General features: G+C 35.4%; 1 protein-coding gene across 1 annotated transcript; it reads left to right on the top strand.

Annotated features, from left to right (window-relative positions):
- Nucleotides 1-277: 277 nt before the first annotated feature.
- LOC145769557 (uncharacterized) lies at nt 278-18,920 on the top strand. The gene is made up of 5 exons (XM_082581211.1): nt 278-1,194; nt 13,333-13,486; nt 14,008-14,195; nt 14,822-14,956; nt 15,374-18,920. Exons 1-5 carry the CDS (start codon nt 297-299, stop codon nt 16,210-16,212), a joined length of 2,214 nt encoding a protein of 737 aa, XP_082437337.1. The 5' UTR covers nt 278-296; the 3' UTR covers nt 16,213-18,920.
- The last annotated feature ends 1,585 nt before the right edge of the window (nt 18,921-20,505 follow it).

Below are 20,505 nucleotides of genomic sequence, written 5' to 3' on the forward strand. Positions count from 1 at the left end.
CTGCATCAACGTGCTTGAGCAATGATTTATTTGAAAGTAACCAAGTTACTTCCAATTACCAAAGAATTGCCTCTGTGAGCTACAGTGAAAGTGATGTCATTGGTCATGGCTCATTGCCCACGCGTCCACCTATCAATGGGTACAACCGAACCTCAGATAAGAACCCGTCGAGAGATGGTGACAAACTGCAACCGATCGATCAAGCAAGCGGCAGAAATCTTGCACGGAATATTTCGGCGATTAACAGAACTAGAAACGTAGCTTACGATTTGGAATTTGATGTCAGGGTTCATAGAATGGGCGAAGACCATGTCATGGCAACAGAAGAAAATTTGCGAAACGGAATCAATAGTAGCGAAAGGCCTATCAACAATAACTCTAAGCCCCCTTTTCTAAAATACGGTGCGTGCAACAAAAGTTCGTCAAGTGATATAGTGTCAGGCAACAACAGTAACAACAACAGCAACTACACCGAAAGTTCTAAATCAGACTTTTCTCGCCCACAGCGCAGTAGTGAGAAAAGTGGAAGCAGACATTTTGAAAATGGTGATGGTCTTGCTTTCAGTTCGGCAAGCATAGACTGCTTAAACCCTGAGGCTAATTTTTGCAAACGTGAATCCGAAAGTTTAAACTCACCTCAGTCAGATTCTCAAACAGCCAGAGAGCGAAAATCATTTTCAAGCAGAAAGCTGGAGAAAGACTTGCCTCTTTCTAATAAACCTGTGGCAAATTACTTTGCAAACTCAGGTGCTGACGAAGTTCATCAGTTGAAAGCCGTCTCGCCTAGTTCAGGCTCAAGGTTCATGTCGCCGCAAGATCAGTCGCTTCTCTCTGTACCGGACAGCGACAACTCGCCCGGGCAAATCATAACCTCTTTGCCGGCATCCAACCCTCGAATTCCCGCCAACGCAAATTATCAATCGATGGGCGACCACTACACTAATTCAAACCATAGTCCTGAAAATGATGCCTTGGACATCCATGGCAACAATCATTCAGTGTTTGTCGGGAGTCAAAACATGACAAGTGACTGCAGTAACAGCGAATGTGACAATTCAGAATCAAACATGGATGCGTTAGAAAATGGCGGAACTGGATCGAAACGAAAGCATTCGTCAAACACTGGCATATTTCCCTGGATGAAAGAATCACGTCAAAATCAAAAAGACAAAAAAACAACCAGTGTCTCATCAGGTGAAATATTCTTATTTATCTTTTCCAGTAATCACAATTTATGGTATTTCAAATTAAATGCTTGGTACCGCGGTAGTGCTACGTTTACGAAAGAATATCAAATAATTTTGTATAGCATTGATAAAACTGTATAAATCATTAAATTAAATCATATTCTAAAGCTTGTTGTAGATGTTTGCTTTATTTCCTTGATTCTGGTGTCGATGTCCACTAGATTGGTTAGATAAAAAGATATTTCAATATGAAAAAAATCTATTTGAAACAAGATTGAACTCCTGATTGATATAAACAAAGTGATAGGACATTTGATCACTATTTTATCTGTGCAGCTGGTAAGTGGGAGGTTTTCATCAAAATTTAAAATTAATTTATTTCTTTTTCAAATTTAATTTACTACTTAAAATATACGCAAAACCAAATTCTAACATAAAGCATTTGATGTAAAATCTCTTCATTTTAAACTCAAGTGTTTTAAAAAGTTGAAAATAGTGATAATGAAAAGAAGTTTTGCTTGTTTTACTTAAACAAATATATATACATTAAAATCACAGAAGACTTGTTCTTTCATTGAATGACTATCGTGCTCCAGTAGCTCTGCCATATCATTGAAATGTTTGTTACAAGCGGTTTTGTGTGTGTGGGTTAGCACTTTTTTTTAATCTATCTGAAGTAGCACAGTTTGGGTATTGTTTTTATTTTTTTATTAATAATTACATATGTGATTAATTTTTTCTCGATTGAGGCATTGCTTACTGCTAAAAGAAGTACGCAAAAGCTTAAGCAACTATTTGGTAGCATCCCTTTCCATGTCACTGTATTTTTTTAAATTGACGTGTCTCCAACTAGTGCGGAAGTACCAACCATAACATGCGATACCCTTGCACGTCATGAAATTGGAGAAAGATAGCAAAACCTTCAGGGCTCAAAAAAGTACATTAACATTACGTAGTTTGTTTGCGAAGTACAAATACAACTTTGCAGGTAGCCATGGGTTTCTTTTTTGATTATTCAAACCGTATTGATAAAAACTGCTCGAGTACAAAAGCGATTGCTGCTTTATTGTTTCAACCATGGTTTCAACCTTGAACAAATAGTAAAATTTTCATACTTGTATAATGAAAAGAACGCAGTGTATTTTGTGACACACTTTACTTTAGCTTGGTAATTAAGTACTTTTACTACCTACTTCCTTCAATTGCATAGTTTTTTGGGTTCAAACAGTTGCTAAATTAGATATCTATGATATTCATCTGCTTTTCATTTTACACGCTATAATGCAGTAACATCTGATGAGTAATGGTCTATCAGTTACATGGTGATTGTTACTAACCAACAATAAGACTCAAACAAGTGGAAATGTCTTCGTTAACGTTTTTGTTTGTGTTATTAAATTTCTATTAATTTTTTTTTATCTGTCAATCTTGACTTGACTATTTTTTTCAACTGGACGAAAATGTTGCAGAGGAATGCTATCGTAACAAACTTTAACCTTGCCCTTCGTTGGATATGTATGCACTAGAATCCCAAAAAATTTAATTTAGTTTCATCTAGGCTAGGGTGTGCAATCAAACAAAAACGGCCTGTTTTGATTCCAGTAAAACCTTTTTGTAAGTTACCATTTGATCCGTTTGAATGTTGACTGAGATTGTGAAAGGGATAGATCTTCGGCTCCAAAAGTTCAAAAGTGGCAATAACTACGATTTAATTGACTGTGCTTTAGAAAAACTTGCAGGCCTTCAATTTTTCACGCTTCGATACCTAATGGAAGGTGAAACAAACTTAATATGGTAGAGACTTAATTAGATTTGTTGTACTGTATATTAGTTGAATTATTTATAAAAGAGAAGAGAAATATTGAAAATCTTGAAGTGATAAATGATTATGATTTTTTTTTTTGCTTTTGTAATCATGCTATCTTGACGTAAACAATTTATTTTCTTCTACTAAAGTTGGTGTGCGGTAACATAAGAGTTTGTTGCAATCTTTATGTTTCAGAATTGAATAGTGTACGATTTGTCATATAAACCTTGTAGATGTTAATTTCCAAAAGGAAAATAATTGCTTGTTTTTTTTTGGATAAGGATAGAGGCTAAATTAATTGTGCACAAACGGATTTTTAGGAGTTTGCTAAAACAAAAACAGAACCATGTCTTGAGTATTTTTAAGTCTAACCTTTGAGAGCGTTGTTAAAGCATATGTGCTTTGAGGGAATTCTACACTTTGTTTCCATCACTTAAACCAGTCCTCGCGATCAAGGCTAGTAAACTTTTTGAACAAAATCTCAAAACAATGTTATGCTATATTTTGCATCTTAGTTGTACAATGTACATAGTAGGCCATAAATGAACTTGCTAAAGTATAAAAATCTGCAAACACCGGCTATGTGTGTTTTTCCTCGCGTTGCATCCTCACGTTATCTACAAAAATAGGCAATAAGGCAATGCAAAGATAGATCACTACCATGATCGCCAACTTGCAAAGTAAATGCAAATGTTAGAAAGATCTTTTAGAAATGTTTTTTATACCGCCATTTTATGGTAAGTTATTTATTTCTAAGTGTGTTTCACTCTACGCGAGAAAAAACACAATCCGTATTTTAAAACGTAAGTATAGGTTAATCAATATTTTGGGTGTGAGAGCCATGCGTGATAGTTGGTCTTTTTAAATACAATTGGTTTAGTGCTTCTTTGTTTCACTCATATGTCATACTTTAAACTTTCTAGAGTTGGAGATAAAATGCTCATCCTTTGCACCAAAAGGATAACACTTGTATTACAAATATGGCTAGTAGGCCCTTTCAGCTATTATACATTTGCCACTGGTACAAATGACAAGTTTTTATCACAAACATGCCTTCAAGTTACCCCAATAACGAACTACGTCACCAAATGTTACCAAGCATTTCCTTTTAATCTTGGGCATAAACATTTTTGACATGAAATATGAAGTCCTTAATTTTGATTGCTTATTTTTCGGAGTTGTTTATTGAGTTTACATAATAACAAATGCTTGACATGTTTTGCGGCTCTGTTTTTACAAGAAGCGGTTGTGTGGAAGTTACAAACATTCTTAAGAAATGTATCTTTGGTTTTAAAGTTTTATTATAACCTTTCCTTGACACCGTATCATGACATAACTTCATACCAGTTATGAGTTGTTGTCTAAGGTTCCAGAAATTAAAGAAAACGTAATAACTTGTGTGAACCAACACAAATGCCCTTAATTGTGAAATCTCAACATAGTCGCAGTGTTTATGCCCTAAGCCTTTTAGTCACTTGTGGATATTTGAACCAGCTTTTCCTCGCTGATAGTTGATAACCACAACACTTGCCGGCTGTTTATTAAACTGTCAACGGCATACGGTGTTGGCCGTTTAAGGAAAGTTAAAACAAAAACTTTCATCTTGGATATTTAGATCATAATGCTTTGTCAAATTGCACCAATTTTCAGTTCAAGCCAAAATAGGCTTATTTTTAAAATTAACTTTTGCCTTTCAAAACAAATAAATTATGGAAAGCCTAAAGGTGAAAACTTTGTTTATTAAATGTATGTTCTTTTATGCGTTTCACACTGAAGAGAAGGTTGAACTTTGCCACACAACTTATTAATCATGTTATTCCATCACATTTTATTTGCCTTAATGTAATTTCAAAATAACTATATGTTCTAAAAAATAATATGAGTTTGTTGGTGATCTTGCATGGTTTTAACCCAGTAGTATTTGCATTACAAATTTTCTCATGAACTGGAAAGTCATTCAGTATTCCATATAACATTATTCAACTAATTTTATGAAAACATAAAGTTAAAACATTAAGATTACGCCATTTACAAATTTACTTATTGAGCAGTTAATTAGTAGCCTACGAAGATTGCTAGTTGATCAGCAATAACTTTAAAAAGAATGTTTATTCAAAAAGCTATGGCCGGTCATATTGTCTGTTAATTACTCATTCATGATTTACACTCTGTATAAGATGGTAGTGGAACTTGCATTGAAAACTAAAACTTTCATTTAGATTTTCAAGGTTTGCTTTATAATGATGTTCTGTCTTGTTTTCTGCAAATTTAGTAACATTTTGAGCTGAACTACGCAGACTTTAAAACTGTGACAAAGACTTGGAGTCATAAAGATAGCGAGCTAGATACTTTTATTTTTTATTGCCCACTGCCGTACAGGGATTTTGATAACATGATCATTAACAACACATTCAGGATATCCATAATGTTTGAAAAGAAACTGTGTACCAGTAATATCCCAGCAATAGATTCTTTATGTGAATCTGCCATGACGCTTAGATTTAGATTAAATAGAAAGTTAAGTTGTTAGAACTACGAAGCGTATGTTTTGGTAAAATGGCCGCTGTGAGATTGACCAGTGACAAAAATTTTCTAACTTTGTACAGGATAAGGAATAGAAAAAACATTTTACTAAAATTTGTTTTGAACGTTCAGTTTGTGTAAATTTTCTAAATTCAAAATCTTTTGTACTTGGAATCTTAATAAATTTATGCAACACAGCGGTGAAAAAACGTTTCCCCATCGTAAATACAAGAAGCCATTTGTCTGCTTTGGCTGTCGTTTCGCACTGTTGGCACGCTTCTGTTTTCGCATCAGTGATATTCCTGAAAAAGCGGTTGTGCAATGTTAAAATTTTGGATTGTGACCTCAGTAATAATAATAATCATGTGTTACTTTGCGCCCATTGCGACAATATACAGTACACTGTCACTGCGACTACAGATGTGCTAAAACTAAAATGCACGTCTACGTTCTTTCAAAATGATCACTTTAGGCAGTTTTTGATGTACCTTGATATAAAAACAAAACCGAATTTAGGAAGCTACCTCTGTGGTGTGTGTGTGCAAGTACCAAAGCGTGGTGCTGCAAAAAATAAAACATCTTTTAAAATTTAGAATATTTCCCTAAAAAAAAACTGTGACAGATTTCTTGCGCATTACCCCAAACATCACAAGTGCATAACACCTTTCTTTAGTCGTCACGAAAATTTGAAAGTGTAACAATTTTGTAAAGAATTGCTCCCGGCGTAAATTTGTAAAGGTCACAGTTTTGTTATTATCTCAAACTTTCTCTGGCCTCGAACTAAGAAACCTTGTTTTCAAGTGTTTATGGTATATTTTTGTTTATTGATGGTATTTCGTTTGATCTGAAACGCGCACCTGGATTGTAGATTATCTCTTGAACTACTCGGGAAGGCTTGTGGTTAACTGTGTTTACTAAGTTACAAAACTGGCTATAGTTTTAAATACGGCCAAGTCGTAGGCGTGTTGTTTTAGACTATACTGGTCCTATGTACTTTTCAATCGGGGGTATCAATTCTACAAACCAATTGTTATAAGTCAGTGTAAAGAATTGTTTGTCTGCTTCCATGTGGTTATGCTAAAGTACATGCAGATCATGTCGTGTCATCTGTGGTGAAGTTCTTGCAGAAAGTAAAATTAGCAGATGAATTATTTATTTTACAACTTCGCTGTGAAATATCATCCCCTGCAATTACCCCAAGAATAAGACAACAATCGAAAATGAAACATCGAAATCGTTCATTAAATGTTTGGTAACGTTACATCTGCAGTAGGCTATGATAAATTGACAAAAAGGCTGATTTTTCAAAAAACATGAATTTACTTTGTTATGTTAAACTTGGTTGAAAATGGGGGCCTAACATAGCAAACAGATGTATTGCCTACAGAAGTACACTTCAGATTTCAGCAGAATAAGAATCCACAGCTTAACTTTTGTTATACAACATTCAAGTTGCCATGGAAGATGAGGTTGTGCAGTGTTCATCTAAAGATGCACTTTGTATAAATGTCTATGCAGGCAAACAAATTCCACATTATAAAAGTAATTTTGAAGTACCACAGTTGGGCTGCATAGAATCTGAATGGCCTATTATGCATTATCATTTTTAATGATCATCATTTCTGCAATAACGACTTTGTTCTTGTGTGACATATCTTGCAAAGAATTGGACATGACACGGTGCTTGTACAGTTTTCAATTATAATAAGAAAAAATCAATGAATGTTTGTAATTTCAGTTGTGAGTTGGTTTTGTTGCACCACAACCACGCTGAATCAAACACAGCCACATGATTTAATTCTTACGTGTTTTTTTAATTTATGTCAGAAAATAAAACAAAAGAACAAGAGGAATTGAACGTGTTCGGATTTTCTGGAAGCGTAATCGAGAATATGATTATTAACTCAACATACCAGCTAGAAATCACAACAATTTGATGCCGTCTTGTTTTAATGTTTTACTCTGTCGGTATGCAAATCATGTGCTCTGAAAACGCAATTCTTTATCAAACGACATCACCCTAAATTTTGTTATTTTGTTCAAAATCGTAACAAAACTAAAATGGTTCGTATTTCCATATCTTGTGTAGAAAAATGTTTCATCGTAAATTTTTGCGTACGTTGCCACTAAATGTGATGCAATGTATTTTTTCTATTTTCAAATCAGGATAAAAGTAGAGAGATATTCCAAAGATGAGTTTTGTTTATTGCCACAAGAAAGGATGCTTTACTCTTCTGAAAAAAAAAAAACAATTTATGATAAACAGTTTCAAAGTCAATTTTAAGTCAAAATTTTCAAACAAAGCAACTTGTTCATTATTGCCTGTAAACTAAGTGAATGGTATCTTTTCAAGTGAAAGACATCGTTGGTACAGTTGAAAGAGCCGACATTTCACTTCATCGTTTTGGATGTTCTGAAATTGTTGTTCTTTATAATTTGCCTGACAGACATAAACTCCCTTCAGTTGCTACATATTGCGTTTCCTTGTTGTAGCAAAAGCAATTGGCGACCACTTCTGAAACAAGTAAAAACAAGAGAAAGTCTTGTTCGTGTTATATGCAAACAGTTGAAGCAAATATTCTCGTTCAATATGAATTGTTGTTCTCTGAGTCACTTCACCACTGGTACCTCATGTTCGTATACGACACAGTTAAAAACCGACAAAAATTTGTCAAAAAACAATGACTTGAAATGACCGGATACGACACGCGCTATGATTGCAGAACAATTGATATCACAGCGTCCTGGCTTGGTATATTTTCATATAGCTTGCTTTAAGCTGTTTGATGTAAATATGATTGGGTCTTACTCTTGACAAAAAGAATTTTTAAAAAAAAAAACTGCGAGTTAAAATTCATACACAAATATTCTAAGATTATAATGTCAAAATAGATTGATTGACGTGAGGTTTTTGTTTATGCCTAAAGGGCCCTTTATTTACGCCTAAGGGGAAACGGTCGTAGTCTTTGTTATAGATTGAGATAATCGATGTTTCGGCTGTGATATCAATCTTGTGTTTATGCGGAGAGGTGAGCAGTCGAAGCGAGATCTTTTTTAATCTAATTTCCTTCCTCCGATAAGGAATCGTTTGATCTTTGCATTGATTGGTGATGTCAAAATGTCGTTTTCAAAATGAAAATTTAAGTGGAAACTCACATGAAATGTTCTTATTGATTAACCGCTTTCCAACGTTGGCCTAAAATTCAACCAGTCCTAAGTATAAGCTACTTCAACTACAGAGATGTGCAAATTATGTGCAACACAAGGAACTGAACATCATAAACCAATAGTGTTCAGTAAAGAAACATTTGAGGTTTGAGATTGTTGTTGGCATTTAAGGTTGGTTTTTGTAAGTTTATTGTGTTTTTTTTACTTCTGGCACTATGCATGCATTGTAATTTAAAACCAACAAGCACATTAAGTGTGTTTATGCTCTACAATTTTGAAAAGTTACATTTTTAGAGTTAATTTTAGAGATTTCATTTACATACAGCTATAATTCGATACGCTTCAACTTTGAGAAAAGGGTGACCATTAATTATGTTCACTGTTCACAGTTGTACATAACACTTGTCAAAACAGATCCATACTAGTAATTGAGATATGAAACTATGTTGTTCAGTATGAAGTTAAATATTAAAACTTATGCACATCTCTGACGCGTTACCCCTTTTTCTTGAAAAGAAAAAAATGAAAATAACCAGTATACGAGTCAAAAGTTTTTTGTCAGTTCTATGACGCATTTGTTCTCTGTATTTTTTAAACTTCTTGTCCAAATAAGTGTTAGAATCACACGAAAGGTCATATAGCATAAAAATAATACACTGTATGATACGCATCATCGAATCTACAATTACTTTGAAGTTACCATCCGTGTTACAACCCAAAAACGCACAAACAATACAGACACGATTTATGCACGACGGATACTTTTTTATTTAACTTTCATAGTCTTTAGTTTATTTGTCATTTTTATGTTGGCCTATAAGTGAACAATGTGGTATCTACAAATAGCTATTCATATTAAGACAAGGCTATTTTCAAGTATATGTTGTGTTAGAATAAAACCCAAAAGAATTTTTTGCTTTTACTATAAAAATTTATTGTCTTTGTTGAGTTGATGTGAATTTGTCTTTTACCTTCATATTAATTGCCATGAAGCTGCTCTCGATCGCCTTTTAGTGACATATTAACTGGTGCAATTTGCTTCTCACTAACGTGAGATAATCTGTTCAATGTAAAATTAAATCGATTGTTGTTTGTTTAAAATTATACACCAATAGGTTAGACCAGTGCATGCGATGCAGTAGCAACATATTTGTTCATCGAATGTCCAAAGGTTTTTGTGTGAGCTTCCTGGTCTGTTATAAAAGGTTAATTCAAAGAGGTCATATTTGGAAAAAATAAGCCACCGTATATAAATCAGCACAACAAGCGTTTTAAGGCTTTAAATTAACAATTCTTTCTACAGCGTTTATGTGGCTTTATCAGTGATAGTTTGCAGAAGCATGGATTTAGGCTTACTTTATCATAAGCTACTAATATAACTTAACTTCATTTCAATCCCGGTGTATAGTTGTACAGTTGCGGCATCCTGACTTGTAGCGGAGGCAAAAGCAACTGGTAATGTAGGTCACGAGTACAGGTGAAAATCAGTGATGCGAATCGCTACAAAATGAAGGAATACAATACCATTCCACCGCCGTTGAATAAAAGCCCATTCACTCTTTGGCTACCTCTTAAGTAAACCGCGCCATTTTTGGAGGCGTAGGTTGACTGCGTGGAAATGCAAAAGTCAAAACTTTTCTATACGGCTCTAATTAAGCTTCTTTTTTTTTTGCAGTGTTATCCGGCTATGCCATAGTAGCACGAATCAAATGTACACTTAAATCTTAAATTGATGGTGTACAGATTACTTCAATATCCTGCACCCTTTCTTAATTTATTGAAAATATCATTTTCTTGAATTGAAGGACAAAAATCTCCAGAGTTTCATGTCTGCTAAAACTCGAAGCATGCAATTGAGAGGAAGTGGTTTGTTACAAAATCTTTTGTTTAGATATTAACATTTCTTATATACCGGCACATCTTCAGCCTTTACATCATGATGTTGAACGCAATTACGGCGTCTATTGTATTGTATGTTACGCACATTTTGGTGCCAACCAACTAACTCGGTTTTGAACTAGGCAAATTTTGTACGTTCGACGTTCATTAACACTCAAGCAACACTAAATGGAACGGACTATCCAGAGGGCAAAATGCGTCATTTACACATTGATTCAACGTCTGCAGACGTTGAATCAATGTAAAATGATGGATATCGCTGCCGGGTTATAAACCTTTCTAGATATGATATTAGTCAAAATCAGCAAATTGTTTAGAAATTCCTTTTCGCTGAATTGAGCAAAAATAACGACATAGGGTTTCGATGTTAATTGTAATTAATGTTATACAAGTTGAAAAGAAAACTTGAAACTTCAGAGATGCTAGTAATGTTTTGATGGTTTAACTTATTAAAAGGTTAAGTTATTTTGATTGATAGTTGCATTTGAGGTTCTTTTACAACCAAAAAGTAGTACTGCATTTTAAAATCTCTCTTACTAAGCTAAGTCTTAACGATTCAGTTTTTCTGTAAGTTCATAGCTTTTTGATCTCTAGGTTCATTTGAAATGATTAAACTGTTGTTTTAAACATTGGACAATTTACAAATTAAAATTCCACCACGATTATTCTCCTTGTTTTGTTCCTACTCCGTTTTTCCCTTATTTGTTTCATGAGTAGCCCTACCTAAGTTTATTTGTCTAATGAATAATTTGAGCACTTAATTTTCTTCTACCTAAAGGACAAGCAACCGAAATGTTAGATCTCAAAAGCAAAAATAATATGTCAAAGATAACATTGCAAAGTTTTTCCGGAGTCTCTTTCATGGAAGTTTGCTGGCACGTTACTCTCAATTCTAGCGATCACGGCATTTACAGTAAGGTATCAAAACTTTTAAAATCATCATATTGTAATGGTCCGGGTCTATTCCATCATATGTGGTTTTTGTACATTGATCCAGTTCGATAAATCATCACTTGTAAAAAAAAGTTGTCACAACTGGATCGTTAGATTTTTTCAAAGTATTTTCATTTTTTATGCAGTTTACTTGTCACGTGAAAACCAATAGCAGTACACAAATTTTGCGGCTTTGACAGTGTATTTTAAAAAATTCCATGAAATAAGAAAGTCTCCTTGTTTATCTTTGGTCAAATTAGACTGGTGAGTGTGATGAAGGCTGTCATAGCACACAGAAGGATGTTAATTACAGAACAATGAGGAGAAAAGTGTCCGCCTTTCGCTAAACGTACTTTTCGTAAACAAATATAATTTCAAAAGCAATTTAATCTTTGAATTTTTTTTTAATGCTAACATTTTGTGACTTTAGAACTTTCAAAAGCGCTTTTTCAGTTGTCAAGAAGGCAAAGAAAATTAGCTTCAGGTTTCAACAATCATAAGAGCAGTTCCTTGATCATAGATTGACAAGTCAGAGTGGTTGATATGCGTTGCGGCGTCTCACCGTGGGCTCATTTGGCGACTCTTGTTCTTTGGTGTGATGAATTTCTTTTGGCGTTGCATGTTGAGAAAGTCGTGGTGACCACGTGAGCACAAAACGTGTTTTTATGACTCAAGACAAGTCAAAGAAAACAGTGAAAAGTCATTTCAGAGCATTCGTATCCGGTTATTCAGTATTGAAAATAACACTAGTGCATTTCCATCGTCATTCTCACGCACATCCTAGCGTGGAAATCAATGAAGAGAACAACAGTCTGTTTACTCTTGTACTTTGAATATGCAAAATTGAAGGGGAATGTTCACGAAGACGCGTGTGACTTCTTTTTGTGATCAGCTCTGACCAGTGCGTCGCTGAAAAAATAAAAACAAAATGGCCGTTGCTTGTATTGGCCGTCTGCCGCGCAGCATCGGCGCAAAACGCTACTTTGTGACTTTTGACTTGGCGTCTCACATAGTCGCATGTTTGAAAATAGAAATGTCACATACTTGAAAGTGACACACACAGAAGGAGCTTCTTTGATTAAAATAAACCCCTTTCAATGATTATTGCCAAGCGTTAACGATGTACTTTTGTCACGATTTTTTTGAATTCGCATATCAGTTGTCACAAAGTTTTTAGCACTTTTTTTGTTAGCACATCTAATATGTTGCAAGAAAGGGGTTGTTCCATTTCACTCATTAATCAAATCGTTTGTTGGTGTGCCAGCATAGTATGTGAATAATACGTGAAAAATATTTGTTGTACCAAGTTGTAAAAGTCGGCTTTTGTGTTCGTTTTTTTAATGTTAGTGTTATCCCAAGCTTATTCCATCACCCTAATGTTAGACGCCTTTAACACTGCAGCAGATCATTTGGCAGACCATCACAAATATTGATCACAAGTTATCCTACAAACATGCACATATAGATCACATACAAACAATGCTAAGATTCTATTTGTTTACGAATTCTTATTAAATGCAAAAGAACTTTTAAATTCTAAATGGCTTCACTAGGTCCCACGAACGACGACCAACAAAATTGACGTAGTTTGAAACAAAGAAATAAAAGCTGAAGGTTCTGCATCATCATGAAAATGTTATCTCGGATCAGTTGTATTATGCCAAGCGCATCACCCAATGGTCTTACCATATAGGAACAATCTTTCAAGCACGACAGCTTACCTACTGGTGAAAGCAAAGACCAACCGGTTCTACGTGTTTCAACCAAAATTTGCCCGTTTTGAATGTAATTTCAACAAGTAAACATTGTTTCTAGACGAAAACGACAAATCCATCTCCGCGAATAAGCGAGAACGAACAGCGTACACAAACTCTCAATTAGTTGAACTGGAGAAAGAGTTCCATTACAGCCATTATCTATGCAGGCCTAGAAGAATTGAATTGGCCAACACACTGACACTCACTGAAAGGTAACCTATTACTATAGCCATTTTGTACTTAGCTACAGAGAAACAATAGATCTCAGCTGAACGGTGGGCTATATGGAAATGTACTACTGAGAATGTTAGAATATGCAACAAAAATAACACGTTACAATAAAAGAATACATTGATTTTGTTCAATTAAGTTTCGAGCATGATAGCCTTGACTTTAATTTTAAAATGCTAAAATTTACTGGCAACAAACTATTAAAAAGAAGGTCATGTGGTATCCAACAACGTATTCAGTTTAAGTTGCACTCAACGTTGCGTAAAGTTACACGATAAAATAGTGTAGTTTATTAGCGTAATTGACACTCGTTAAATAATAATATTTGTTGGTTATTGTTGTGCAAAGGAACTAGACTTGAAGGCACGTTATTATTTTCGTCTCTTTGTAATGTGAGTCTTCTGCAGATACGAAAGTTAAATGAAGTTATCAGCGTTTTCACAAAATGTATCTGCTTTTTATTGCCGAAAAGTCATATAATAACACGTCATTGAAAATGCAGACAAATCAAAATTTGGTTTCAAAATCGACGAATGAAATTCAAGAAGGAACAAAAACAGAAAGTGATTGCTCACAGGCCTTCTGATATGGGCCACGGTATTAACGCAATGGCGCCATCTGCTGGTCACCAACATCACTATCCTCATCCTTATTTCAGGCACCACCATCATGGACATTTACCTTACCAAGGTGAGTTTAAGGATCACAGTATTCAGCTGCCAAATTTATGTGCATTGTTTTACTCTAGCCACTTTCTGTTAGAAGTACCCTTTAATCAGGCAATTCCGTGCATTCAGTTGTCACGCCCAAATGCTCAGTCATATCACAATTCATGGCAGCACACATCAGTTTCAGCATTTTTTTCGTATAAACGCTCATGATTTATACGTTTTTCAGGTGTAAATTTGAAAGTTTAAAGTTTTGCTTGTGGCACAAGCATGACTTCGTCAGTAGGCCTACACAACATTCTTGTGCAAATAGACACTTTATCTTGAAGTATGTGGTTGTAGTTTTTAAGTTGGAAGGAGACTATATTGTAATAGGTACTTGTCCTTTCGGTGTGTTGTTTGGCTGCAGTGGAAGGTGCGGGGACTAGAAGTGTTGCTTAATTTTCTCATTTTTTTTCTTACCGAATCGGGTATGCCCATTGAACTTCCCAGTTTTCAAAGTAAAATTTTCTTCGAAGTGCGATAAATCAACAATAGTTTTAAACTTTAGTATGTCCCATAAACAGTAAGCCTAAGCCTAATATTTGAGACAGTATTTAACTGTTTTCAATATTAATGGAAATAATGAGTTCATATCTCTTTGTTCAGATGAAGGCGACGACAAATGTCGATCGATGGTCTACAATCTCCCCAGGCCAGCGGACGTGCCAGTGAACGTCCCACCTTATCCTCCTCATAACGACCCTGCAGCCGACAGCGCCTCTTGCGAGATGGCCAATCCTCGTAAGTTATTAACTACAGCCCTCAATGTTAATTTAACGGCTGTTTTTGTTTGAAAGAGGCTAAAGTACTTTTAATGATCGCTACTCTTTGTCTGTACACGATTTTGAAGGAAGGCAATAAGTAAATGGGTTTTGTAAAATCAAATTTCTAAAACTAATTGAAATTTAGATCATGTTGGACTGACTGTTGATATCTTTTGCATTTCTACTTAAAGGATTTGGAAGTTACAAGCGTTATGGCATTTTTCATTCAAACTTCTAATCGCTGAAAACGGTCTACTGTACACTGCTACATTATATCTTGTCCTAGTATTTTTGTTAGAGCGCGCACACATGACCTGATGTAAAGTTTAATGTTAGTTGACGTCCAACAAATACCTGACAAAAACAACTGATCGTTATATTGTTGTTTCTACAGTGCTCTCTCCCACTCACCGGTTGCAAGCTTTTGTGACATCATCAATGCCGACCAGGCAGACGACGGCTCCGTTGCATCACCGCGTGTCAAGTCAAAATATGAATCAATCGCCGTCAAGTGGCGCTAGCAGTACATCATCACCTTTGGGGATAAAACCTATTTACAACAATGAACCAAGGGACATGGCTACTTCTGCTATGGTAACCTCGCCAAGCAATCAAATGAACGGAGTTTGTTCTTCAGCTATGCCTGCCCCCGTAGACACCACCCACAACTCGATGAACAACAATGGCTGCTATGATGGAGTCCCTCAGGGTCCCAACAATACGTACAGGGGGTTTCAAAAGCTTTCCATTTCATCAGAAGGTGGCTTTCTGTCAAACCAAAACGAAAAAGATACTAACAAGCAACGAGGAGGAAACTACCAAAGCCGGCCTCCAGTATCTAGGCAAACTTCCCAATCAGCCCAACAGGGATCATACTCTCACTCTTTACGATATCCACATCAACCATCTTTTCCTTCACTTAGCAATTACGTCCACTCCAACCTGCCCCAAGACATAGGAGAGATGCCACTGAACCGCTCCTTTCCCCATACTCCGCAACGTAATCTTCCCCACCAGTTTTTGCCAATTGGATTTTACGGACCATCTTCAGACATGGATTACTTTTCTTCTTGCTCATCGATGGGAATACATTCGGACAAAACCATGCCCCTGGACTATTCAAGGTCTGCTTATGCTCCCCACAGCTTCAATGGAGCAAATCCCAAAACTGGAATAGACAAGCAACCTTCAAACGCATTTGTCGCACCATTCACCAAACTAACTCATCTGTAAATAAAATGTTCTTCTCGGTTGCAAAATCATGTTTTTTGTTAACTTAGTATAAAAGGATGTTAATTAAATCAATGTATTGTATTTACAAACAGTGATCAAGCTCATTATAAAATTTCCATACTTAATTTAATCTGATGATTGAACCTTGGTTTTCCGAAAAAATATAAATATTAAACAAAAAATCTCCAGTTTCAGACAACATTTTGATAATTGGTTGCAATATGTATGAAAAGGTATCAATTCTTATAAATCTCTGCAGCATCCAAGCTAGGTTTGTTTATTGCAGTTTAACAACACCTAATCTACAGCGTTTTATGAGTAGGCTAAATAACAATACATGCTCAGAAAACCATTTTTTTGTTTTTAATGACTTGTTTCATTTTGTTAGTTTATTGTTCTGTTTTGTTATATCTTTTCATGTTGTCAAGCAAACATAATAGTAACCAACTAAAGCTTTCAATTATTACTAACTAAAGTATTATGAACGGCATTCCATATTGGTATGACGTTGCTTTAATTTGTATTCAAATCTTATCTCAATGAAATTACAGCGAAACTTTATTTTGTTAGTTTCAAATTTAGATAAACAATGTTGATTTTTGACGATTGATTACGTAAAGCCTCCTGTTGTGACAAAATCGCGAGTTCGTGTCACGTGATCACCAGTTGTCAATCAAGTTTTAAGGTCTTAGGAAGAAAATAGTTTCATCATTTTTAAAGAAATAATTTTGTGCACAGCCCACATTTTGCCGCAGTTCATGGCGACGCAAGTCGATTTGAGTCGTTTTAATTCCTTCACAGCACGGTATGTCATGCAGTGTCACCAATGTTACTACAGTATCAATAACATGATACGCTCTTTTGGTGTAAAATAAGCAGTGGTTCTCAACCTTTTTTCGAAGCGACCCAATTTAAAAAAATAATAAAGTTAAGAAAATTTTGCGACCCAAGCATAACCTGATATCTTACTTTGAAGGCATCCAGAAAAGACGTGGCAACATTATGACATTTTAGGTAGCCCAAAAGCAACTTGAAGCAAAAATTAAACATTGCCTACTTGCAAAATAAAAACGATCGATAAATGCAGCTTCATTTGTAGGATTTTGCTTTATTACAATCAATTATACCTTTATACTAAACATTTTTCTTTCTTTAAAGAAAAAACAACAACAATCCAGAATTTTTTCTGGCGATCCAACTGTGGGTCGTGGCCCATAGGTTGAGAACCACTGTTTCTGCAAATTTATCTATGAAGTGGTTCCATGAGTGGTTGTTTCATCGTTGTATTTTTCGTCCTATGCTATTTTTTGCTGTTACATTGTTGTATATACTGAAACCTTCGTTCTTGCTTTCCCTGCCTACTTCCTTTGGTTACTTGATGTGTAGACGGCACCCATGTATTTGCCTTCAGCTTACATATCGCATACGCTTGCCTAACATTCATTGTCTCAAACTTGCAAGGGCTTGTTCAAGTTCACGCATTTTTCATATTGTAGTTCTTTGTTTCGTAGATATCAAATACGGTTCGAAAAAAAGAACCCCCTTTTTCAGCCTGTGGTTTTGATGGACCGTTTTTTTAACTTTGTCGCAGTTAAGATAATTGAAAGTTTTGATAGACTGCTACTGATATTTCACATATTGCTCCGTTTCAAACAAAAGAATTGCTCGACCTGTTTTAGAACAAGGTGGATGGAACTAAATTTGCATGAAGCTGACTTTTGATTAGACTTTTCTGTCATAAACGTCAGCTAATATTGAAACAACGTACATGGTGGAGAGCTCGTGCAATCGTCCTGAAAGCAGTTGACTTGGAATCGATGGGTAGTTTCATAGTGAATTTAAAAGCAATCTTTCTCTAAATCATCTCAATTATATTTTCTCTCATGATTTGTCGCTGGGGGTTTGCACGGGTTCACTTTCATTTGTGATTCAAATGTTGCAACATTAGTACATAGAGTTCAACAGATCTGCTGAGGAAATAGATGTTTTGTTGCAATTCAAATTTGGTCGTCTTTTGCCTCGTTTTCATGCAGCATGACGCAAAATATATTTTTTCACCTTCAGCTAAATGCGCGGCAGTGTTAATGCTTTGAAAATAAATATAAACTTTGTTGCAAACGAATGTGTTTCCTGCAGTCTCTTATTTCACACCAGGCCTAACAGTTTTTTTTAAGCTGACTACACAATGTGTGACCGTAAATGACTAATATACCGTATACCACGATTCCAAGTCCAGGCGTGTATATATAATTGATCTGAATTATTACTCATGTAACCTGAAATTCATTTCAACGCGAATGACTTTTTAAAGCTTTTGCAAGCAGCCTGTATGTTCTGTTGCTCGTCGTCGTCATGTGAGCCTCTGGGGCCGAGGTTCTACCCGTTTACCACCCCAGATTCACGATATTCCTGGACTACACTGGAAGGCTACTAAGAGAGCAGCCAGTCTTTGGTTTCATCATCCATGACACGCAGACCTTCCACTCCGTTAGGTGGCTTGAAGATGGAACAGTCATTGATGATGTGGTCTGCGGTCTGTTCCTCGGCACCACATTCACAGGAGGAGGAATTGCTCATCAGTTCCTATTCAAGTGTTTTAACATATTTTCATTTTGTTGAATTCGATGCCATTTTGAATACAGTCTAAAAGTCTGCGTCTGGCTGACTAACACTACTTTTGATTCAAAGTAAAATTTTCTTTTAAAGCGGTGATTTGTATTATGAATTATGACAACATGATCCACAAACGGCTTTTTTTGTGAATCTTCGAAGTGTATAAAAACTGAACTCAGTTTATTATTTCGAAAACATACGCACTACTTTTGTGTAAGGCAAGGTCGGGACCTGTTAGCCACTTTTGTCTAGGGCTAGGCTATTTAGTGCATGTTTTCCACGTTTTTATTTTTCTCTAAAAATTGGTTTTACAATGCCTATTGATATAACCCACTTTACAACAAAAGCACAAGTTATCATTTTAACAATTGTTTAATTTACGCTTAAAAACATAGGCACAAGCCAAGTGGCTCATCCGTCCCAACATGTAGGTACCGATAAGACTAGTGTGGTGACCCACAAGACACAATTATTTTTTAAACAAATAAAGTATTTTTACAAAATAATTGTTATGCCCTATTAAAAATACAGTTCTAAGAATTTAGTATATTATTTCTATGCCGAATCAATGTTTTCAAACAATAAATTCATTCTATTATTCAGAAATAAATTATTTCTGTATCTAATGGATGCTTTAAAACCTTTCAGAATAAGCGATAGAAGCTTCAAATGATTGCTTGGAATAGGCTGTCAGAATGACATAAAACTTGTCAAAATTGTTTTGTGTATCCTAATAAAAAGCAAGAAAGTTAAAAGACCGACAAAAGTACAGTAGGTATTTTATACAATGACCACTGACACCAATATATCACGGCTTGCAGGTCCCGATTCAAGATGACTCAAAGATCCTGACCTGATGTTTTGAAAATGAAACAATTGCCGAGAAACAATTAACATCGTTATCTAAAAAATTCAGTTTGATTTTATAAATGCATTAACTATCATCAAAAAAATTCATAAACATTTTTTGCGCAACAAATAAATTATTTTAAAACACATTTGGCCTAAAAAATAACTTTCAACACATAAGCAATAAATCTTTATCTACAACAGGGGTTTGTAGACGAACTCTCATTTGAGTTGACAGAAATAAATCAGGCCTATTTTGTTGGACTGACTAGACCTATTGAGAAATTTTACAAGATGTATGTAGGTCGCCTGAAATAAGTAAGCTGTCTTTTAACCACGTGGAGATAAGTGCTGCCCCATAGGCTACTTCTCTTCACTCTTCTCAAAATCATGCTAAACATCCATCAACTGATTTTGCACTGGTGAGCTATCGGAAGGGTATTAGATGAAAGTGTTTTTTGTTGAAATATGAAGTTCTGCAGCCAGAATCATGGCTTTTCAGATCAAAAATGGGCGAAATAGACAAGAAATGTTTAGGGTAGTTGAGGCAGGGTATTCCATCATCCGGGAGCTCACAGTCAAAACCATGGGAATCAATGCAAAAGGTTAAAACGTTTGAAAGTACTTAATTTTGAACAGGTCTAATCTGTGGTCCATATGTGTACCAGTCGCTGATCCTCAAAGGGCTGGTTTCATTTTCAAACTCCGAGCCTTAAAAACTTTTTTTTTTGTTCATGCACCAGAAGCTTGGTTTCAAATTGTTACTTGTGTTATTCCTGCAGGTTTGAACCGCAATCTGTAAGAAGACCAGGGCAGATTAAGGCGACGCTG

This window comes from Aplidium turbinatum, chromosome 4 (genome assembly GCF_918807975.1).
Source record: "Aplidium turbinatum chromosome 4, kaAplTurb1.1, whole genome shotgun sequence".
NCBI classification, from domain to species: Eukaryota; Metazoa; Chordata; class Ascidiacea; order Aplousobranchia; family Polyclinidae; genus Aplidium; species Aplidium turbinatum.

Excerpts from the sequence above, each read along its gene's own strand:
- LOC145769557 (XM_082581211.1), top strand. The coding sequence starts at position 297 with ATGGGCGAAGACCATGTCATGGCAACAGAAGAAAATTTGCGAAACGGA. Across the intron at positions 13,487-14,007 it reads ACACTGACACTCACTGAAAG|ACAAATCAAAATTTGGTTTC; the intron begins GTAACCTATTAC and ends TTGAAAATGCAG. Across the intron at positions 14,957-15,373 it reads TTGCGAGATGGCCAATCCTC|TGCTCTCTCCCACTCACCGG; the intron begins GTAAGTTATTAA and ends TTGTTTCTACAG.